The 24590-nt window shown below is 38.5% G+C and overlaps 1 protein-coding gene across 3 annotated transcripts in view; it reads left to right on the top strand.

The window, feature by feature from the left end:
- The first annotated feature begins 5204 nt into the window (after positions 1 to 5204).
- PPFIBP2 (PPFIA binding protein 2) overlaps positions 5205 to 24590 on the top strand; it is a 102930-nt gene continuing 83544 nt past the window's right edge. For all 3 annotated transcript variants that reach the window (XM_027778416.2, XM_027778417.2, XM_027778415.2), the window contains exons 1-2: positions 5205 to 5344; positions 23308 to 23405. In XM_027778416.2, coding sequence (XP_027634217.1) covers positions 23339 to 23405 — 67 coding nt within the window. In that variant the 5' untranslated portion in view covers positions 5205 to 5344; positions 23308 to 23338. The remainder of the gene's footprint in view (positions 5345 to 23307; positions 23406 to 24590) is intronic.

Raw genomic sequence — 24590 nt, 5'->3', positions numbered from 1 at the left:
TATTTTGTTCTATCAGACTAACTGAATCATAATACCAAACAGCATTGGCTGGAGCTGCCTACAATCTGCCTCTGAAACAAAGCTGAAGGCATGACTTACTGCATCTGTATGTTTGATTATGAGAAAAAGAACTGTGTGACAGCAACCATAACAATCACAGACAGAAGCAATCAAGTGCATTGTCTGGGGAAAAAGAGCGGACAGAGGCCCTTGTTTTCTGGCTCAAAACTTGAAGGTAAGATAACTTTCTGCTGTTACAGTCTCTCCTGTGTTTGACGGTACAGGATTTTATGTGTATTTTTTAAATAAGAAAGATCTTATTTAAAAATGTGTCTTACTTGAATCAAACTTAAACGCTGGCTAAAAGCTTTCATGAAAAGATAGTAGAAAAATAGCTATCCCTTGAGTCAAGAAACAGCTTAATAATGTCTTATGTAATTCACGATACTTCCCAGTATGTCTTTTTTCTACAGTTTCTTAATGCAATACATTTAGAGAAATGCCAAATCCCCCAGTGTTATGAGCTCAGTCTGACTGAAACAAGTCCCATGACTCAAAACTGCCTCAGTAAAGTAGATGAATAACGGCGTATATGGTACTGTATTCTCTATACATAAGCACGCAGTAACTTACAGTATAAGCTCTATTTTCCAAGCTGCACTAACAGGGCTTTTGCCTGATGGTTAGAGCAAATGCAGATATTTTAAACAGCTGTGTCTGCCTGAAAATACTGCAGCTGCCATCCATTAGCTTTTAATTTACTATGGTAGGATTGCCAACCCAAAAGTTTATAAAATGCCTCACCATATGGAGCTAGTATTTACCTGGGAGCCAATGAGCGCTCATACCTAAAACTCACAAGATCACTTGTGCCTGATTTAAACGCTGAGCACTAGATGGAGCTGTGTCCTTGTAGCACTAAGCTAAATTTAGATAGTTTACAGCTGTCTCGGGTACAATTCCAGTTACATGCAAGTAGCAAAGATCAACGGCTTGTTTAAATGTCTTTAAAAATGCTGAACAAAAGTAACTGTACGTTCCTGAAAGCCTTGTGTCCATGAAAGCTTCTGGAATATAAACAGAACACTGGGGAAAGAAACAGCTCAACAAGTGTAGTACTTTTTGACAGAACTATCTATATGTTAGGAAATTTTTTTTTAAAAGGTGTATTTCGTCTGTCCTAGTAAAAGTTATCTGAAAAGAAGATTTTTATATCATGTGTACTGCAACAGAACATTTGATGCTCTAAACTGAGAGAGAAAAAAATAGTAAGTTCTGTTTTAGTATCAAGTAGCTGTAGCTGTCTTGCAAGATTTCAAGAAAACTTCAAGTGAAACTGTACGTAGAGACAAAATATCTTTATTTAAACTCTCATCTTGAAGACTTAACATTAACTCCACCAAATAATGACGGGGGGGGGGGGGGGGGCGGGGAATATAACCATATCCTACCCATTAAAAAATGAGCATACCACCCACGTGTGTTAAGAAAAAAACGGTTTCAAAGGATACAAGAACATTGTGCACCTTACCACAGGAAATCGGTAATGTGGCTGGCCACAAATCTCTGGTAAAGATAAGGCTTTCCTGCCTTAATAGCCATAAGCTTCTATCCAGGGAGCACAGCCATTTAGAGCCTTCACCTAAGTGTCTGTTCTGGTCCTTACCCTTTGGTGACTATGAACCATTCTGCCATGTACCTGTACAACCCAGTAACAGACCAAGCAATGCACTGTGAAAGAACCACTAACATGTGCAAGCCTAAGCACCATTCAGGCAAGCTTGCAGGATCAGGAACATGGCCTGAACTCAAATAAAGGGCTTCTTTTTGTCACATTGTCAGCGTGACCTATAATGTGACTGTGAAACGGAGGAAGAGAAACTCGGACAGCTCTCCTCAGTAATCCTTAACAAAATAAAAATATACCCTGGCCATTACATCTAGTTGAGATAAAACAGTTATAAACAGCTATAGAGCAACACGTGGGATATCACAGATAACTTTCCACTGATTTTCAAGATGGAAGAAATTAAGATGGTCAGTAAAGCAGTATCCAGCAGCATTTTCTTTTGGGGTTCCTAACTTGGTTTTTTCATTAAGTATTTTCTGAGAAGGATGGTCCTGCTATCCCTGAATAAGCTTCATTGTTATATAAGAGAGGCAAAGACTTAACACAATGCCAGCTTTGTGACAGTAATGTGTCTGTACTGCTGCAGAAAAGAAACAAACCACTCTTATTGAAGGGGATCTTCTAGAATGGTAATTAGCCAAGAGGCCAGGACAGCTGAGGGAGCGCTTCTGAAACCCGCTACACTGAGAAAGAGAGATGCAGAATTAATCCACTTCAGTCAAAATCATATTAAACAGGACTGACAGGATCAACAAGCTAAAGGTAGCCCAAATTAGGATTTGCTCAGCTTTCCGGCAGTACAATAATATTATAGTAGAATCAGCACTCCACATATCAAACAATACAGAAACAGGACAGTAAAAGGACTACACATGCACACTTCAGCAGCAGCAGCTGCAGCAGCTGCAGCAGCAGGACAGTGGTTTGTTGTCTATGCTTAGCCTGTGCTGCTCAATCTCCCTCTGCTTCTGCCTGTGCTCCTCAAGGGAGTGGCAAGAGTTGCACAGCCTCCATGTTCCAGGTCCTTTCCCTTTGCAGCGCCAGGGCAAGGCCATGCTTGCCTTCCCATGCACTGGCTGACACTGCTTTTCCTGACAACACACTGGAGTACAGCACGTACCAGCAGGGTTTTGACTCTTCAAGGTCAGGACTACACAAGAAGGGAGGTAACAACCCTACATGGCCATAAAAGAGTAAATGAGGTCACAGGTCCTGCTTCCATCACATGAAAAGTCACGCAGACACCTGTCCTAGATCACCAGTAAGGCTTGTTGGGGAAGAGGAGAGGAAACCAGGCTGGTGTTGAAAGACTCCTGGCTTTACCCAGACTGTTCTAAATTCCACTGAGCTTTTACCATATGGTTTAATGACACTGCAACAATCATTGCTATAGCAATACTTTACTTTTTGGTATCAGTATTACGAAAGATGCAAATGTTATCAACCATTATAATTTTGGCCACTCCTCTGCATGACCTGTTTAAGATGACTACCTTAAAGGCAAAAGGAAAGACAGGAAAAATTCAAAAGCAAGCCAGATTAATACACAGCCCGTGGATTCTTGCCAGTCTTAATTATTCTTTAGCATGTTCAGAGATGTTTCAAAGGCTTTCTACTTCACTCTCCATTTTCTCACTCTCCCACCTTGGGCATGCTTGCTCTGTAAGTGAGGTCCAATTCTGTATCTGGAATATCTGGTATGTGATTCATAGTCTTGGTCTCATGCATAAGTTTAAAAGAAAACTGAAATCATACATAACTATTCACAAGGTCAGAGAGTGCATCAGTTCGTAACAGGGAACAAAGTATTCCAACATTCCAAATATAGTACAAGCTTACACTAGGGAAAGGGAAATTCTAAAACTGAGGACAATTATTGTAAGTAATAGAATTACATTAAAACAGCATGCATATTAAACATGCCTAGACTATTTAGATGGAAGTCAACATCACCACAGAAGACGGCAAACTGTGGTGGTTGAAACAACTACTCCACAAGCAGTGAAAATTGCATGTGTTAATTACATTGTCAATGTTGCAAACTCTTTATCTCACTTTCTGCTAAACGCTTGCTGTTCAGCCAGCTCCCTAGAAAACTGACATAATTAGAAGTACTCAGCACACGTGCTGTAAAGAGTTGTGTCAGTGTTACACATGTGGGATGACCTCTTTGAGTAAAACTAAGCACTTATCAGCTTTTGGATCAGCAAGGCACCCAAAGTGACCAACCAGTAAACTTCCAGGGACCAAAACTTGCAGCATTTTTCATATTTCTAGAAGAAATCCTGGAATCATTACAAACAGAAGAACCTACACCTTTTGAGTGTGAGTCTTTGATTTATGTTTTTGCTTCCTTGGAGACTTCATGTACCACAGATTTTTGCAATCATAAACATAGTATTAGAGAAAGTTTTCAAAACAGCAGCCAACAGAAATATGACACAAAATACTTACACCAATATAAATGGCCCAGGATGTTATTTTCCCCAAAAGAATTAAAATAGATAAGAAGTTCTTTAAATATAAAAATACCTGAGTTTAATTGTTGTTTTTTTAAAGAGTATTACTTTTCTCTGTTAATAACATTTTGGCTAACCTAGAAAATCCCTGGTATGTAGGAATATGCACCGAAAATATGCCTGGTAGCACTATTTAAAACAACATAGTTTTACTCAAATTTTCTACTTCCAGTAATAAGGATGTGAAGAATAAAACTCAGAAATTGGGGGGGGGAGTTGTCTAAACACTTCCCTTTACGTTGAAAGGACACCGAAGGGCTGCGCACACCCAGCGCCCCCTCAGCGCTGAGGTGCCGTGGGGTTTCTGTGGAGGCGGGTGCGGCGGGCTGCAACGGGCAGCCAGACCCCACCAGCTCCCGCAAGGCACCCCGCGGCTGCGGGACCTGAGGTACCGCACCACCAGTGGAGGTTCTGGGGCATCGGCCAGGCACCCACCAGGGCCCTTGGCACAGGATTTACCTCAGCTACCCGTCTCGTCGGGGAGCGGGCCACGCTCCGTAGCCCGTTTGCCGCTGGCAGGCGGGCTGTGCGGCGGGCGCGGCTGTGCCGCCACAGGTGCGCGCACCGGCGCTGAGGCGCTGTGAGGGGAGAGGGAGGGCGTCCCCCGCGCGGGTCGGACCCGCGACCCGTGCTGCAGTTTCCCGCCGCGCCCGCGGCCCCTCGCGCACCTGCCCGCGCCCCTCGCGCGGGTTGCGGGAGCGCCGCGCGCACTGTCCCGCCCGCCGTCACGCGGGGCCGGCAGCCGCCGCCGGTCCCCTGCGCGCAGCCAATGGGGGGCGGGCTGGGCGCGAGGGGAGCGGGGCCGCGCGCCGCCCGCCCGCCGCCGCGTGGCGCACCTGGCCGCGGAGCCCGGGAAGCGCCGGGGCCGCCGCGCAGGTCGGTGCCCGTGGGCGGGCTGCGGGGGGGGCGCTCGGCGGGGGGGTCCTGCCCCGGCGGGGGAGGGTCGGCGCCGCTTCCCGGGCGGTGCGGGCGTGCCCCGGGTGCGGGCTGGGCGGCAGGGCAGGGCAGGGCGGCGCGGCGGGGCGCGCAGGCTGCCGGCGGCTGCTGCGGCCGCGTCCTGAGGGGGATCCCCCGCGAACCCTGCGCGGATGTGACGACGGTACCCGCTGCCTCTCCTTCTTTAAATACTTTGCTCCTGCTGTGAGAGTTAAGGACTCCACACCGTTGGGAAGACTTTTAAATAGACGCGGCTCCTGTAAGTTAAATATTTATTCTCACAGCGAGCAGAGCCTTGAAACTTGAGTTCAACGAGCAGTTGGGCAAATAAACCGCTTTATTGACATAGGGCAGTCGGTCCGGAGACTCGGAGGCCAGCCCCGACAGCCGGTTGCATCCCGGTTCTCTCCCGTGGGAGTGAGGTGTACCTCCCCCCCCGCCTCCGGTCTGTAATTAGGAATTAATCCAGTGAAGAGGTGCGTGGGGGAAATAAGATAGTTAAAAGGATATTCAGCAAAGAACAGCTGGAAGACGCAGCTGGCCGTTAGGGGCTTCTTTACCCGTGCAGAGATAAGGGCAGTAAGGGTATGAGGTGATGTCAAGTGATCCCCGGTTTCATCGTCCAGCACTCATGTCGTGCTGCTGCAGAAAAGATACCTCCCCCTTGACACTCAGCAAAAAGATAAGGAATCACACCTCTCTGCGTATGATCATTTGTTCAGTCTTGTTTTGCATGAGGCAAAATAGGTTGTTAAGTATTAATTTGGTAGGTTGGTAACTGCGGATCTGACTGTATGTAGGTGAAGTGCAATATGTGCTTTTAGAGATTTGCATGTACAACACGTATTTCCAGAGTCATAAAGGTCTTCTGCAATTTCACGTTTTTAATTGCAGGGTTGGGGCAGGAGGGGGTACAGTGAGGGGCACTTCTCTGTGGTTTTCTTGTTTGTTTTGTTTTGTTTTAAACAAATATGTAGACAGGTGTACGAAGAAGGGCTTCATTCTGAAACTTGTGTGGAATTGCGGGAAGAGGGGAGAGGAAAGAAGGCTGTATTTCAGCTTTCCAGGTTTATTGATTTACTTTGCTTGTGTTCCGGAGTTTGACTCGGATCTGCTGTATGAACTTACTAAAACCAATACATCTTTCATCTTCCTTGTATCTTCCTGATAAAGAAATGCTTGGAGTAGATCTCAGCGTACCAGGAGGGTGAAAGGACAAATTGGGACAAGCCTAAATAAATATGGGTTGTTTTTAAATGATACAGATTTACCCTCCATTTGCTGATAGTTCCAGATGGAAGCAATTTTAAGGGCCCCTTTGAAGCTGAAGAATGCCCAGTGAAAGTCAGAGCAGAGGGAGAACTCAAACGAACCTTAGGTTTGTCTTCAGAACAAGTATAGCTTGGTACCAGACTATGAAGGGAAAATAATATGTAAAAACAACGTAATTTGTAACTGATAAAATAATGTCAAGTCCCTAGTAACAACGCTTAAACTGAGGGATAGCTCAAGACTGATCTCCATTGACTGATGATGTTTGTATCTGTTGTAGATACACGTGACGTACCTGTAACTGTTTTCAACTAACGTTAGCATCACTTTTAAAAACTTAAATGCTTTATTTACCTAAGCCAGGTAATAATCAAGTGTCTTGGCAAGTATCTATAGCAGTTTAACTGTCGTACATTTGGGACTCTGCCCTGTGGAAAGTGCAGAATTAAAGGGAGGGGACAGAAACTGAGATCTGCGTGGGTGAAGCATGGTAGGAATTGGGCTGGGAGCATTGTTCCCTGGTTCCATGTTTTCTTGCTGCTTTCATCTCCTGTCCCAGGAGGCTGAGGAATTGGAGGAATGGTGGCAGAGGGCACTGCTTGCTTCGTAGTGCTCCAGCAACCCCATCTATATAAGGGCTGTGCTAGAAGCCGAGAGGGCAGGAAGAAATAGAGATGGGATAATAAGCACTATCTTCCCATCACTCCTACTGTATCTGATCTCACTTAGCCTGTGTTGACGTGGTACCAGCAGTGTGGAAAAGTGATCAGGGGGGTGTGTGTGTGTAAACAAAGAGAGAATACATCAGTGCAGGCATAGACTAGAGAAGTGCTTTCTGGGGTTTTGACTCAATTTTCCCTGTTTCCTCTGTCACTTTTCTGTTACACTGAGTCTCTCTGTTACTCTAGACTGTCTGGCCAGGCTCTAAGGCAGCGTAATGTGTCTTAATGTGGTAGACTGTATTTAAATGGAGGATGGGAAGAGAACAGATGGAAAAGAGTAAGTGAAGACCTTAAGAATCACCTTCCCTGAATCCTTTGATAGAGTCAGCAAACAAGGGGGAAAGGCAGAGTGAGAATGTACTATAAGTGCAAAACATGGGAATATGAAAAAGAACAAAAAGATAGCCACACTTTTTTTTTTTTCTCCATGTGCAGCTTTGCTTCTAGCCCTCATTTACCTAATCTGTTTCCTGTTTGCCTCTTTCCGGTCTCTCTCTCTTCAAAACAAACTCCCACAAAAACCTGTAAAGCACTTATCCCTAGACACTACTTTCACTCTTATTAGACTATTCAGGAAGAGACCAGAAACTTAGTTCACTTTCCCCACAGCTAGGGATTTGTTTCAGCCTTTCAGCTCAAACAAATGAGAGCCTTGACCTGGTAAGATTAGCAAAGAGCTATGCTCATACAGGTGACGCAGAGCCTCAGTGGGGCTTTGCTCGTTAGCAAAAAAACCTCCACCTTCCCTCCTCCCCTCAAAAAAGATATTTACAGGAATAGGATGAAACCATTTCCTTGCCTTAGATGTCCATAGTATGTTTCAAAGGATTTAGTGTTTATCAAAGAAAATAAATGATGCATTAGGAAATGTGTTTTGTGATAGTGATCAATCAGATGCAGATGTGTTATAATTCAACATACTGTTGAATTATAAAATTCAAAATCAAGGCTTTTCTGCATTTTCTAGAAATACCTAATAGTGTAGAAATAGTAAGGACTTTCAGAAGTCGCTCTTCTGTTAGTGAAATTGGCATCATTCAAATCTTTGGAGATGTTTATCATCTCAGTTTGCCACCGCATCTTCAGAGTTCAGTGAATTCAACTTATTAAGGTATAATCCTGAAGTTCTCATAAGCTGCTGAATAAAGTTTAGCCTGCAGTGCCTGCCCTTGACATGCTTGATCAGTTACCAGACTTGAGTAGATGCATACAAAATTATTTCACTTCAGTAACTTGATCCCTCAAAATTTGGGAAGTTTAAGCCATGAACTATTTTTAGTTCTCTAAATTTTCCCCAGTTTGCTCTTGTCTATTCTGTGCTATCAACTCACCTGTTACTTTGAAGAGCTGAAGACACAGAGACTCCCGCCTTTGGGTAATCTGTTCTTTAACTTTGTCTGAGCCCCAGCTCTGAGGTGATAACATGTCTTTGATAAACTGTGACAGCTTGAATTTCTTCCTGCCACTCCTTTACAGCATTTTATAGTTGTTCTTCTTTTAAATAGGTGCACATTAAGCAACAAAATAAAGGTACTTTTTTTTTTTTTTTTGTAGCTAGATGCCTCTGCTTATATGTTTTAGCACAATGTTTTTATTTCAAGTCTCTTGTGACCTTGTAACATTACAGTTGCCTCCTGTTTCCCTGCATCTTCATGTGTTTTATTTGCTATAAAACCATTTCCCAATAACACTTTGCTCTTCTTTGGCAATTCATTAATGCAAAGAACAAAGAAGTGAAATTATAAAGATAAATTCCTTTCTGAAAGAAACATATAAAGTAAATCCTAATGGCACTGTTGCCAGTCTAGGGCAGTTTGTGGGGTTTATATTTATACCGTGCATCTGCCAGGTTACAATGTAGTAGTTTAAAGGACTGTAAGTGTGACCTAGATTTTAAATTCTAATTTGATAACCTGTAAAGCAAGATTGTTAAGAATATTGTGTAGCTTACTAGTATTTCTGGAAGACCTGTAACCCAAAGCTGCTGAGGGGAGAGAACTGTATCTTTTCATACTGGAAATCAGTATCAAGGAGGAAAGATTTGGTGTCTTCACATGCATAAGACAGGACATTATTTCTCTACCAGATGATCAACAAATAAGCTGGGAGCCATTAGTGTTTTTCTCAACTGTATGTGATATATAAAATATATTCTTATATTTATTTTATATCTACATCAAAATGTGAGTTCATCTGTTTAGATGAATTTTCCAGGTAAAACCTGAAGTAACTGGAGATGAAAGCTGAGAATTGAATACAGGGAATAATAGAGTGCTTTGTGGTTTAGAGAGGGGAAAAGGTAAGAAACCTGACAGTGACCAGATAGTATGTGGCAGACAACACATCTGGAATAGTAAATAATGGATCTGACTTCCAAAAGTTGCGATAACAGAGTGTGAACTGCTAATTGTATGAGAGATCTTTTGCATATCACCCAAGGACATGGTGCTAAGTTGATGATGGTTTTTTGAAGCAGATGTGAATTTGGAGAAAACAGATCAGCAGGCCTGATCCTGCTTTGGCAAAATCTTGAATTAGGCTGGATGAGTGAAATAAGATTGAATGCTCCAAGTCAACACATGCTGGATAGAAGAAAACAGACAAGTCCAAAGCCTGGCTTTATTACAAGTGTTGCTTATCAAATGCTGACTGTGAGTCTTGTTTTACTAGAGCAACGATGTAATGTGTATTAATATTCATAGAGAATGATTCACTTGTTGGTTATGTCTTTGTACCCTTTAAGATCAACAGATTGTATGCCAGTTAAAGTAATTATTAAAGATAAATTTAAGCTGCTGAATTCTAACCTGGGTTTCAAGCACTGACAGTATGGGAACTGCTGTTTTACTTTATTGTCTTCTGAAAACAAATGTGGTTGGTCTCCACATTCAGAGGTGACTTAGCTGGGGATGTCTTCCTGTTTCTGTCTGTACTGCTCGTACAAAGTCTTTTTGTTTTGTTTGTTTGCGCTATTTTCAACCCAAAGTTTATTTCAGAAGTCTTAGTTTGACAGGGGAAAGTATTTTCCAAGTATCTCTTGAATATAGTGAATCACACTTTTTATTCCACTACAATACAGTGCAGATGGTAGCATCTGCTTTAATAACACATAATCAGAACATCTTATTCTAATAACATTGCAGTAAGATTTATGAATATGTTTCTGTGATGGTGATGAACTAATGCATGTAATCCAGTCAGCTCCCAAACAGAAGTATTTTGATGTTTCACTCCAGAAAAAACAGTTTATCTAGCAAAGACCTTGATGAGGTAAATCTAGTATTTTAAATAGGAAACCAGCACAAACCATCCTGGGAAGCAAAGTTTTTGCATTTCTCCAGGATGGTATTTGCTCTGTGCAGTATTGGACAGAAGATGTATTAAGATCTTCTTGCATAAGACTTCTCAGTCTTTTACTTAAAATGTTCTATCATTCTGTAGTTCATAATTAGATTTCTGTTAAATCATCTTTGTCCTATACATTCAGCACCTTGGTGACATTCCAGCCAATGTTAGCCTACATACTACTATAAATAAGCTCTTGGGAATTGGAAGTAGGTGATCCAAAGAGGTGCCTTCCGACCTCAGCTATTCTGTGATAACACTCCCATATGCTTCATGAAACCCTTCTCATTAGGTTTAAGTGCAAGTCTTCACAATGGAATTAACAAAAGCTCTTACCTGAAATGTAGCATTAATTCCATTCTTTTTTTTTGATGTGGAAAACCTCTTTTTCAAGCTTTTATGCCCAACCTAAGGTATGAAGTTGTCCTTTGGATTATTTATGATTGTAACCTCTCTATATACTTTGTAGTGAGGGTACAACTGAGAAATCACATAAGCATGAATCTTCTTCAGTGGCCTTACCGTCAATTCCTAAACAGTTTCACTGACAGATTTATCATCACCCAGCAGACCAGGAGAAAAAATGGCAAAACAAGTGCCTGGATCTTGAGATGTGTTCAGGACATGCATTAACAACTTCAGAAACTGTGAGACTGTAGGAAATGTGCTAATAGCTTTAGCCCAGATATGTAGACATGGACCCCAGCTATCTTTGTTGACTGTCCATTACACCTACTTACTACTAAAAAAAAATTCAAACAACAAAACAAACAAAAAAACACTCCCCAAAACAAACAAAATAACCCTCCTCTAGCTGAATTTAAGGTACATTTATGCAATTGCTATGTAAGCATGTATACATATATAAGTAAAGCATTTATTGTAAGCTCTTTTGTGATATGTATGATACGTACTTTAATAATTGTTTCAAAAAGGGAAGAAGAACAAATCTTAAAATTCAGAGGCTAATTATATGGACCAGAAACACACTGGTTGTAAAATATCAACAAAAGTAGGATATATAATTCTTTTAAATAATGTGTTCATTTCATCTGAAAAAAAATCAAAAAGTCAAGTGAATAGTTTTCTTGAAAGTAGTCTTCTGTAATGAAAAGTATATATACAAAATATTCTAGTGTTAGTACAGATTATCTTAAACCTGAAAATCTCACTCATAAACATTATATATGATTAGTTAAATATTTCTTGAATTAAAATATCCTTCAGTGTAGGAAGCTGAATGTATCCATAGTAGTAATTTTACCTGAAACTGAAAAAAGCAGTTTATGGTCTGATCTGGCAGACTTCATGTGTACAAAATGAAAATCATATTAGAACCTTTCCTTACTAGAAGAAAGGAATTGTTATAACAAGCTTTTGTGCAAGAAAAGATCTGTTCTGGCCTGCTTTGCAGAACGTACTGTAGTGTTGTGAAAAATACTTAAGTCTACAATTAGAATTAATTAATTAATTACCTACACATTATCCAGTGCATGCAACGTTTCATAATAGTTTTAGATTAGGCTAAGGATTAGAAAACTGTTGCAAGAATTGTGGTCCAAATCTGGTTTGCTTTGATTGCAGTCTCCATTTTAATTAGGAAATTTGGTAGCAAGCTCAGTTTCATTTGTAAGTTTTGAAGCCCAGCAGGTTCTTGTTTCATTTAAACTACTTGCAAAAGGACAGACTGTAGAAGAGTGCATTTTTTTTTAACATGGGGAGAGGAGTTTGCATACAGAGTAAATTATTTGGTACAAAGGGAATTCATGCTCTTGAATTAATATAGTTTCGATTCACCAGACATTTTGTTAGTTTTCTATGTAATCAAAGCTTCTGATTATCCAGGGACTAATTGTGAAGAATTGACTAGCAGCTGCTAAGTTCCTTTGGAAACCCAGATTTGGGTACTTAGAAACAGAGGTTTGAAATTACTTGGGACTGAAAAACTACCATGCTAGGCAGCTTGCCAAGTTTGCCTAGCAGTATGTTTGTAAATATCATTTTACAGTGAATGTATTTTATTTGCTTTCCTTAACTAAAAAAGTAAACAGTATTGTTTCTGTCACGCAGCAAACATATCCCATATGCATAAGGACTAATAAAGAAGAAACAATTTCCTTGTGACAGAGCAGTGTTTCAGTGTTTAACATGATTGTATTTTTCTTTTCAAGTAGGAAAAGACTGGATATTTTTTTGAATTAGTAAAACTGTTTCAAATATTTCCACTGCAAGTTTTTGAGGACCACTGAAACACAGGGGACTAAATCACTCATATATATAATAGCAAATAAAATTTTACTTACAAATTTAGTATGAAATATAAAGATGTCATGATCACCAATACGGGAGCAGACTTTGATCCATTTTCTGAAATAAACTGAAGAAACTGACAGTGAATTCTGACTTCCTTTTCTCTCCTAAAACAGAAGTAAAACGATCAATTTCATCCAATGGACAGTCATTTGAATAGCTCAGTCTTTTTTCTGTTGTTTTTATTTTGATTTTTGTGCACTGTGACTTGGCCCGAAGTGCTAGAAAGTTCTGAGCTATTTTTCATACAGACAAATTAGCCAGTAGCTGTTGGGATTAGAGGACTTTGCAAGTCATTAGCCTGAAATAATTTCATTGTGTGATTGTTTTAATAAACAGGCCCAATAAAGGCATTGTTGTCAAACAGTAAAATACATGATTAAGTTATTACATCAGGAACCTTCATAGATTTATTCACAGTTGGACCAAATATGAGTAGTAAGCCTTTCAAACAGTTCTGAAAAGCTGCCAAGTCTTAACATGAAATACTCTGAAGTAAAGCAGGATGCGTAAAAGCCTGCATCCCCTCAGGTGACATTGCTGTTTGGGACTGTGACGCTGTGCTTTAGGACTTCTGGCCTTGCTATAAAGACATTCAGGCCCTTTAAAGTAGTATGAGAATTCTGTTTCATTTGTCTGCTATGTCAGGGCAAAGGTGTCTAATCCATTTATTTCAGAGCCAGCAAAAGTTGACTAACTTTATATATTGCTTCAGGTACCATTATAATCTAGCACTGGCAGTAACAACTGTAATTTTTCTGTTTGTTTCAATCAGATGGAAGAATTTTTGTTTGGACTGGAAGTAACACAGTAGTACAAATTTTAGGGCTACAGTTTTATTTTTTGGCAAATACTTCTGAGTCATTTTTCACGTTCAGGTAGTTAATTAAAATACTTACCTGGAAATAAATCTAGAGAAATCCTATGTATGTTCATTATAATGGTTTAACTTCTATATTTTTCATACCCTAAAAGTAAAGGGAGTTCACTATTAAAAGAGAACAAAAGTGATCCTGTATACATACCCAACTGATGAATTATGCTGACAGCATCCTGAACATCAGATGTAAATGTGTGTATAAAAACCAGAAGAATACTGAGTTTATGAATGGGTCTGTTTCTAGATCTAGTTCTTGCATTCAGTTTCTGTTAAGAAAGACGTTTTTTAATTTGCAAAACTTCCAAAAGCTTTTTGGATTAAGTGTCCTAGCAAACCTGTAAGCCAAAATGACTAACCTGGAATATGGTAGCTTTGGAGGCTCATACATGGAACCAGTTTTAATGAGCAGTTAATCACTTCCTGGAAATTATGTATACTTTTTAAGTTTTGCAAATTGGAATAGACATTCTGATACATGGAACTGTGGCTGTGCATTTTCTTCTCTTAGTCCTACATATCATGCATATTCTATAAGGAGATACTTAAATTGATTTGACTTACCCTTGATAACATGCTTTGACACTGCAACTTGTTCATTTTACGTTTGTATTGAACTGAGAATAAATGCCTTGAGATGGTTGGCAGACACAGCGTGATGGGCTTTGTGGTTGGTGAGAACCTGTGAATGCCTAGCACGGTTGATAATAAAAGGTGCTACATACAACAGTAGACTTCCAGGATCTCTGTTGTATCCTGGGCCATCAGATCTATCTACTTAATGGAAGCAGCATAGTGGGCACTGCAGAACTCTTTCGTAAGCCTACAAAAAGTAGGCTTGCAAATGCTCAAAACTGGGTATAGTTACCTGAAACTTACTTGTTTCAGTTGTGGTAGCATGCATAGATGAATGTGAAGTAGAAAAGCTGAGCGCTTGGGTGGGTTTTCAGTGTGGTGATTCTGTTAAGATCCTTTGCTAGGTAAATATTTTTCCTGTGAGCTCCTCCACAGAACGGGTCATTGAGGAGACATATGTATCTAGTCATATGTTCATTATGGGCTGCTTCGGTTTCCCTCTAATGTCAGGTTCTGGTTTCAGTGGGTGCCTAATCTGTCCCTAGTCTTCTTGGTATTCATTGTTTTTCCAATACTGGAAAAAAGAATAAAAGATGTCATTTTTTTCTTGCCACCTGTGATGTTTCTTCAGCTGGGATATATTACAAGTTTCTCTCACCTATGTGAATCTTAAAAATATTAAATGTTGCTTTTGGATATCAAGCTACTGTTGTGTCTGTCTTGCAACATTGCCTCCCTGTATAATGCTTTTTTCTCATTATTAGAAAATTCTGTTAATCCACTAAGCGTGGAAAATAAATATGATAGGAAAATATATCATTCTCTGATTTAGAAATCAGTTGTGGCGCAATGTTTGATAGAGCTACTTCCTTACTTGTTGGCCAGTTCTGCAAGGAGTAAAATGTCCCATATTCTAAATAATGGAGGAGCAAAATCAACAAAACGTATCATTTTAGATCAGGATTTAACTCGCCATGGAGAATTTTTGCCTCTTAGTTATACCTATTCTTTAGGCAGAGAAAGAGAAAAACCTTGAAGACAGCTTTTTCCAAAAATATTTTCGTTGATCTTCAGGAAGCCATCAATATAAGAATGGTATTTTTTTTATATATAAGCATGGGCATTAACTGACACAGCTGTTAAAATTTGTTTTCATTGATGTGATGAGTAATGTGGGATATGGTGCTTTTTATAGTGATCCATTTGTTGTTCCTGGTTTAATGCTTTTAATCCAAGCAGATTAGTTATGTTTCTAGCAGAAGTATATTTTTCCTTTCTTTTTCACACACACTTCCCTCAAAATAGGTACTGGAGGTTAAATTTATACAGAAGTACTTGATACTGTCAGTTCCTGTTAGTGTGAATTCAGCTTGTTAGTTGTGTTCACAGATGCAGGGTGGGTCATATTAGATCAGCCTAGCAATGTTTCCAGTTATTTATAAATTGCTGCACCAAATGTTTCAAAGAGGGAACAATACTAATATGAAATTAAATTTTACAAAGTCAGAAAACCTGTCCTCTCAGTATTTGTTTTTAAGCCTTATGTCTAATGCTGAGTTTAGACTTCACAAAAGTCTTCATATCACATTAATATCAAGTTAAGGCAAATTCAGGACAGAGCTGTATAACCTGAGTAACCCAAGAGTAGGTCATTTCATAATGAGAAATAATCTTAAGAAATATCTTTTAATTTTGTCTGTGTTGGACTGTTCCTCTATGTAGTCTAACCTGTGTAGTTCTAAAAACTAAGCCAGTTGGCTGAAGAGTTTTTGCTTTTTGTTGGCAAAGCAGCTGATTTTTACAAAGATCCTTTGTGTATATCATGGAACCAAAGAAAATGGACACTGAGCAGATTTGAAAATGGACCTCCTTACATTTCTTTGAGATACCAAATCTTCTGGCCCTGTGTTAGCACTGGCCTCTTTCAATCAAACATCTGTGTTTTCAGACTGATACTCCAAATGGTACCTGCGTAAGTTAATGCAAAATCTTTTGTTTCACAGTGCTCATAAATACTTCTAGTATGTGTATATATATATGTATACACACACACACACGCTACTATATACTCGTATATACTATTAGTATCCCTAGTGGGATTTGTATACATGTACTTAGTAGATTAATAAAGTTATTAGTTGTGCTTGTTCTGCTGAGTTTGTTCTGTAACAGTATAATGGGCAAGAACAATGATTTCCATTTAAAAAACTTCCTGAAATGCAGAAAAGTGAACAAAAATTGAACACTAGAATTTTCTGTAAGGGACTGGTGTGATCCAGTAGGTTGTCATGGCCAGGCTGAGAAGCCTTTTTTTCAGAGGGATTTGAAAGAGCCTGGGAACTATTTATGAACCATAAGAAATGTTATTCCTAATTCACAAGTTTTAAAGAATGTTTTTTCCAGCAGTATAGTTTGTCTAAATTTTTAGGATTTTTACAGAGGATAATTTTGTATACTTCTGTTAATCATATATACCTAATCTCTCATTCTGTCAAGGTCTTGTCTTCCGTTGTACTCTAGGGCAAAGAGTTCATTGGTGCATGAATTCTGTGTTTACTTTTATTACCATTTCTCACCTTTCAATTTACTAGAGCATGAATTTACTTTCACAGGGTCATTCGTTGTATCATTTCGCAGCTTGTTTTTAAACTCTTGCATGTTTTTGCTGGTTTGGTTGTGGTTGGTTGTTTGTTTTTTTGGTTTTTTTTTTTGGAGGGGGGGGAGCAGGGCAGGGGGTGGGGGGAAGGGATGCAGTTTCCCAGGCGTTAGATGTTAACCTTCATGGAAGAAAATTTGAAGCTGTGACCTTGAGGCCAGTGAATAACTCGGATTAGAAGGGAAAGAAAAAACATATTTTATTTTGAATGTCAGAATTTTGGGGGTCTAACTCTTCTTAACTGTAATACCTTTATAACTAAATCTGAATTTTGTATCCCATTCATCTTTGCATTTATTTTAAGACCAGCAATGTTCTCATTTTGGTTCGGAAACTTTCAAGTATTCTACCAGGTAATGCTTTATTAAGTTGAAGTTTAAATTCAAAGCTTTTATTCATTGCGTTTTTTTGTAATTTTAACTAGCTAGAAATTGAAACTAGTTAGAAGACAGCTGAACTAAAATAATTAGAGTGGGTTTTTTTCACTTAATACAATAGTAAATAATGAATGGCATTTTGGTTTTAAAACTTACAAGTTTGGAAGCTACATTTCCCTTTATACTCTGTATAACAGAAAACTTAAAATATCTGATAACAATTTAAAATTTAAGTTATGAAGTGCTTTTTTACACTTTTATGAACAATGTTTAAAACAACACTGAAGGAGTGGAGGGTTTTGTACAGTTGATAGAACTGCTATACCAGGGAGCTGAAGAAACCTCACTTTGCACATGCCATTCTGTCAGCATCAGCTTTGTAATATAAGGATGAGACTTTGTAAAAACATGAGTCAGGAAATTTGGTTATGGTACCAATAGCAACTGTAACTTAATACCCATGAGTCCTGTGGAGGAGTTACTATGAGGTGATTTGTGTTCCTAAAGCATCATAAATTATCAGTCAGATCATTTACCATATTTTTTAAGTACTTACTTTTTCCTTCCCTCTCCCTTCCCCCAAAACTGAAATTCAGACTTGTGTTAGCAAACTTAATGGGTTTATTTTTGAAAACAGATGTTTGGCTTTGACTTTGCTCCATCATAATGCATTAAATTTAACTACATTCAGTTCCCTTCATATTTTAAATCAAATTATTTAGTATAATATGTTTAAAAGCAGCATAGCTCTTACTGCTTGTCACACTAACTTTTAGCAGCCGCACACAAACATGGTGGTTTTACAGTGCCAGAGTAATACTCAGCCGCTTGCATAAGTTAGTTTAGCTTGTTTAGTTAATGAGCTTAGTTAGCTCATTTTCATCATAGAAGTGTTGTACTAGTACTGTGCTTCACCTAAGGATGTCCCATCACATAAGGACTCCCAGCTACCAGGTCTGCCATCAACCTGAAATAGTTCAGTATCAGGTCTTTGTTCAGTTTTGACTGATCTGTATTTCTCTATAGAGCTTCCTCCTCCCCCGTAGTGTGGACCCTTTACAGCTTCTAGCTGAGAATAAATATATTTTTAAATTCCTATTCTAGTTATTCTTTTAAACACCACCACCACCACCACGCCCATAGTCTTGTTTTCATTTATTACATAAAGGTAATCAATGAACAAAGGACTCTATTTACTATCTTCTGTCTATTCCAATGAAGTATATGAAGGGGAAATAGAGCAAGTAGTGCCTGTATTAACAAATAAATCAAATTTAAGCTGTAATCTGATGAATAGGATTTTTGGCTGGATAGTTCTGGAGGATGCTGTATAAGTAGTGTACCTTAGGCAGTCATTCTAGTGATCATCGGAAATTCTTCTGTTCCCAGCAGCTGTGGACGGTTATTTAGAACTAAGGATTAACTTAATTAGAGAGGTATGCCAGGTTCTAAAAGGCCAGGATCCAAATATGTATTTGTAGCTTTTGCATGTGATGGTGTCATGAGAACTTCGGAGCCAGGTTGGAGATGAATCAGCAGCTGCGTTCCTGTGGGGTGACAGGATACAATACAGCTTGTGGCCGGGGGAGAAGCAAGGTGGGAAATGTCAGGGGTGGAAATTGTGCACATTTGTTCATACCAGCTCAAAAGTTTTCTTGCAGCTGAAGAAAGTGTGGAGGACTTCTGAGGCTTACCTAAGCCACTTGATATTTCATTGTACCATTAAGTACAAAACAATGTGATACTTTAATTTGAATCTTTAAACAGTTTACAAACTTGTATTTATTAATTCCAGAAAAAAAGGTGGTGGTAGTTATTTATTAGCTGTGACTTCTAAATGTATGAGGAATCTGTAGGCCACCCAAAGCATTGATATTAAGGCGAGATGTGGATTTCAAGAGTTCTTGTCAAAAACCACACCCCTCTCCTTAGCTGATAAGGTTGGCAACCTCATTATTACAAGCAACCTTGGAAAAACATCTGACTTACGAGTTGCCTGAATGTTCACTTTCTTATCTCTGGACAGCTGCTGGTTCAAGGCATCATGAAAGATTCAAATTTAATTAAGGTTTTTCATAATTCTGAAGAACATCTTGCTCATAGTGAATATGTCTATTAACTATTATGTTCTTTTTGGACACAGTAAGCTATAGTTTTGCATACAGAAAGTAGGTTAAGAAATTTGCAAGGGATATTGGCTCTAAGTACAGTAGTTCTACCAGAGATTTTTCATTTTATTTAAAATGCAAATCTTAGATTGGGATATAGGGTAAAGCTAGCTGAGCAAAATAAATCTGAGGCATTCCGACCAGTTTGCTCTGTCTGCACTTCCTGGAAGATCTTATTACTTAGGTAATTATAATAAGCAGGGTTGCAATATCTTTATCTGTGGGCTGGGCTCTAAATTAGTATGGGTGTGTGGCTTAGAAGGGATGTTAATAATTTAGACTTGCGTCTGCTTAACAGTAAAACGTTGGCTATTAATAGTGAGCAATTTTTAGTGATCAGGCAAAAAAGTAAATTATTTTCTTCTTAGGGACCTGGAAAGGTGAGTAGATTGTTGTTTTTATTTTGCTGGTATATAAATTAATCTAATAAATCCTGAAGGTTAGAATTTACTAACATCAAATTTTGTACTGTAATGTTAGAAATAGTTTTTGTTCAGTCTTTACCAAAGCTGAAAAAACTTATTTTTCAAAATACATGTATATTTTTATATAGGTAGATAAGTCATGATGTTACGCATTTGTTGATACCATTCAGGAATGAAAACTGTATAAGGAGCTGCAACTAAAATACCAACAAATAGATGGATCCGGTTTGAGGCACTCGGCATGCCTTGGGATTGATACAGGTGTCTTGTTATTTAATAATAATAAAAAAAAATCCACAATTGCAGATCGTTCTATAGAACTAGATCAGAAATAGCAACTGAAAGCATATGAGATCTAACAAGCTATTTTCATAATACTGCTTAGAGCAGGCAAACTGTAAGGAGGGAGTGTCTGGGAAAGTAAGACTTGCCTGAAGCACAAGCAACAGGTCTGTCTAGAAAAAGATGTCAAGCAAGTAATACTACATTATTGCTCTGGAGCGAAGAACGTTGCTTTTATTAATAAATCGTTTCATCAGCAGGTTTTACTCTATCTTAATGCATTTACGTAGCAAATACACTGTGGATACAGGTGAGAAAACATGCAGAGTGTGGAGGCTGGGAGGAGATTCTAGAAAGACTTCGTTCAGGTGGTGCTTTTCAGCAGAACTTTGTGGTTTGTGCCAAGGTCTTGATTGAAGGTTTTTCTATAAGTAAAATTTCGAGTTTGTAATGTAATGTATCAGCATTTTCTGTAACTTTTTTACTGCAGATGGTCAAATGCTATATGTGATGTTTAGAAAGAATGGTAGTCCTGTGTTTCTTGTTAATAAGAGCTGTGTATTGCTGTAGCCACTTAAAGCATGCAGAGCAGCAGCTGGCAGCACAAGTAAGAGCATGCAGTGCAATCTAGCAACAGAAACTCTGTGCTGTTTTTAGTATGTTTCACTATTTTTCTCCCTTTTAATTTTGAGCCACTTTAATGTCCTGATTGACCAACACAGCTGGTGGCCATAGATTTCTGGGGGAGTGGCCGCTGGCCACATCTGCCAAAGGAGCAAGGTAGCCTAGGTGTCTCTTCGGTACCTGTTTACTGTAGGTGGGTTTCCTTTCTCTCAAATAGTTATTGCCTGTGTTATGGTTGCTTTGAACGAGGGGAAATATTGCAAGGAAAGAGGCTCATTGCAGTTGAGAATCAGGTATCTCTAAACTACTTAGTGAATCTACTAAGTTACAGATAAATGTGACAACAGAAAATGGAAATCTACCAAAACCAACAAGCTGACGCAAGGGACTAGAGGGAGCGTCTGTAAAGTTCACATGTGTAAGCGTTCTGAAATTTTAGGTTTATATCAGCTGACTTAATGACTTTCCACATTATTCTGAGCATAATTCTTGTTATTTCCCATACTGTTACATCAAATATTTGGGTCAGATGCATTTTGGTGAAATTCAGTTACATTTAGTATTGTTCATGCATAAATTACTGTTTTGACAAAAATGGAGAGGCCAAACCCAACCATTCAGTTACATTAATCTTTGCCTTGGGTGACACTAAAGATTTTTCTTTTGTTTTCTGAGATTGCATTCTGATATTGCTCTTCAGATCAATTTGATCTGGAGTTAAATAATGGTTTACCCATTATGACAAGCTATAAATGGCAGAGCTGGAATTAGAATGTAGTAGTTTCTGACTCTTATTCCTACATCTGTCCCTCTAGATAGTGGTGTTATATACATTGACTAGAATGGACATAGGATACACACCTTATTGATAATACAGAGATTATTAATAAATTAGCTTTCTCTGTGTATATTTCACCAGCACCATGGAGAAAAGCCCGCATCTCTGGATTCTTAGTGTGTAATAGAAGCAAATAATTTTGACTTGTTAGTAAAAATTTTCCATTGCACTGGACTATTACTGAGATTGAACATTTCTTATGATGCAGTAATTTGGACTGAGCCTTAAGTGTGTTTTTAGGTTGTTTTTTTTTCTCCTGATGGTCCCTCTGAAACAAAAAATGAGTAAACTTTTATTTTAAAGCTGACTTTATCTTCTGGCTGCTGATTCTACGTTCTAGTGTTTAGGCAGCCTCCAACTAAGAGAGTAAATGTGGGTGGTTTAGCTGTCGGTCATGCAGTTGGTCATGGTGGCCAATGTTGGATGACCATAGTACAATAATATCTTTGTCTATGTAAGTTGTCGTTACAGATTACTGTAATATTTATTTAAATTCAAATTAATTGAATTCTTAACATAGGTAAATGCATGATAAATACAGATTAGTGACATTTCAGTGGCATTGGAATAATCAGCCACACAAACATGAACATTGCCAATACACTTTATCTACAGCCTCCACCATTTGAAGGATACCTCTAGCCATTGTCAGACAAGTATCTTTTGTGCTGCTTAGAAATCTGTTAAAATTGAACCAGTTTGAATCACAGATTTTAAAACTTGCTGTATCAGAAGACTGAATGTCAGAACACTGAATTGCAGCTTTCATGGAAGAGAAATCAAAATTCTGTGGCCTTTTTTAAAGGCTTTTTCAGTGTTTTGAGTTGTATGTTAGAGCACTGCAAATATTATGCAAAAGTACAACCCCTGTACATTGCTGTGTGGGCACTGGTTTCATGCTTCAGCAATGAATGATGTGCAAAAGGGCCAAAGGGGCTTATGTCAGAGAGATTTTCTCACTGGCAGTGAAATGGACAGCGTAGATTCTTTTCCCCTTTCAAATGTAATCTGTTGACAATAGTGACTTGACTAAGAGTCCAGCAACATGAACTCACAAGTGGAGACTAATTTTGGAACATTTTGTTTGTTGTCCTTAACGTCAGATGGGAATATGGATGTCTTTAATCCAGGTTTAGAGTGGCAGCAGTAACTGCATATTTGGGGCATTTTAGTTACTGGAACTGAAAGAACTGTATTTTCAGTGTCATGAAAGAAGTGGTAGAAAGTTTGTATGGTGGTATAGAAAGGAGGAGTAAAACTGAATTCAGAACTGTCTTTACTCCCAAGGCAGCAATCGAAAAGCAGAGCTCTTACAGAATTCTGCTTATAGGTTAAGCATGTTTTTCACGATGTGTTCATTCCTTTATTGAAACCTAGTCAATCGTCTTTTTCCCCACAGTGCAAAAGGTTGAAACACACTGAACTTTGAATCTAGGAAACCATTGTTAAGGTTGAGGGGTAGGAGAATGTCAAGCTTCCAGTATTTGAGATTGTTTGGTTTTGTTTCCATCTGCATTTCCTTGTTTTAGTAAAATATGTTTAAATAAATAAATACATAATGGATGAAAAACCTCAGAAATCCCAAATCATCTATCAAGAATAGGAACAATTTTGTTAGTTTTCATATTATTAGGCTGTATTTTTGCTAGTGTGGACTTTTGCTTCTGTAGCTTAATTTATAATATAACAGTGACATTTTTCTATAAGGTCTGATTTAGTGTAATACATGTGGTTTCATCTGTCTTTTCAGCAGAAAGAGTAAAGGTCTGAAGAAATCACAGATGATGGCTTCTGATGCTAGTCATATGCTGGAAGCAGCTTTGGAGCAGATGGATGACATCATTGCAGGTATAATAATGATTTATTTTTCACCAAACATTTTTGAGATTAACTTTTTCTCTCCTCCAATTTTCATATTTGTTTGAGGGGTTTTTTTACTTTTTAATTATTATTCTGAATTTTTCAAGTTCTCTGTGACATGCAGATTTCTCTGGTTCAACAGTTAAATGAAGGAAATTTAAAGTAAAATAAAGGAAGAAAACCCACAATTCCACCTTAGCCATGCATACTGAAGTGAAAGATTTACTTTACTGTAATGCTACATGGTAGTTTAAACACACCCTAATTAATGTGGTAACATTCCATATTGTATGTGTTAAGTTTTTTATATCAGTGTGTCTTTGAAAATTTTTCACCTAGGCTTCCAGTTAGCTGGATAGTATATATCTGTATTTTACGTGCACAGAGAGAGAGAGAGATATAAATATATATATATAAAAATACACATAATTTTCTTTATTTATTATGTATATTTTTTAAAATACCTTAGTTATTAATCTTCACAGCCTAATAAGTTAGAATGAGTATCTTTCTCTTGACATTTATATCCAGGAGTGGAGCTATGAATTTCTTTTTACATAGCTGTCCACTAGAAAGGCATATGATGTGAGACAGAATTTAAAGTCTTTTGGTGTTCTCATGATAAGGCAATTAAAAACTTTTCTCTCAACATTACAGTATCCAAGAAGAGAAGTTGATTTCTGTGGTTAGGACGCGGTAGCCTTGGGGTTTGTGTTCACACACCATTCAGTATGAGCTCCTAAAAGAAGTATCTGGGTAGGGCCATGATCTCACCTGTGCACAATAGCAAAGCATTCCCTAAAGCTTTATAAATTTAAATAGTGACACCCATGCTGTGCCTTCTTTTTTTTTTCCCAAGTGATGAAGAAGATGACATCAGCCTCTTGTTGCTGCAGTTGTGCTTCTTCCTGCTCTTTTTCCTGCTCTGCTAGTAAAACTTTATATCCAGAGACCAATGTGGAGCTTCAAATATTACCATCAGACTAGCCGTGATTAGGCAGGAGGTCATTGTCCAGGATTTTTAGTTTAAGCAATCTCTAGATTATTTTTTTCCTCATCCACATGTGAGTGTTCGCTTTATTCTAAATGTACAAACTTTAACAGACTGCCAAGATACACAGAAGTGTAAATGTGAATATGTGATAGATATAACTCCAACAATAACTCTTCACA

Source organism: Falco peregrinus, chromosome 9 (assembly GCF_023634155.1).
Source record: "Falco peregrinus isolate bFalPer1 chromosome 9, bFalPer1.pri, whole genome shotgun sequence".
Lineage (NCBI taxonomy): Eukaryota > Metazoa > Chordata > Aves > Falconiformes > Falconidae > Falco > Falco peregrinus.
The sequence above is the reverse complement of the archived record's forward strand: the minus strand, read 5'-3'. Positions and strand labels throughout refer to the sequence as shown.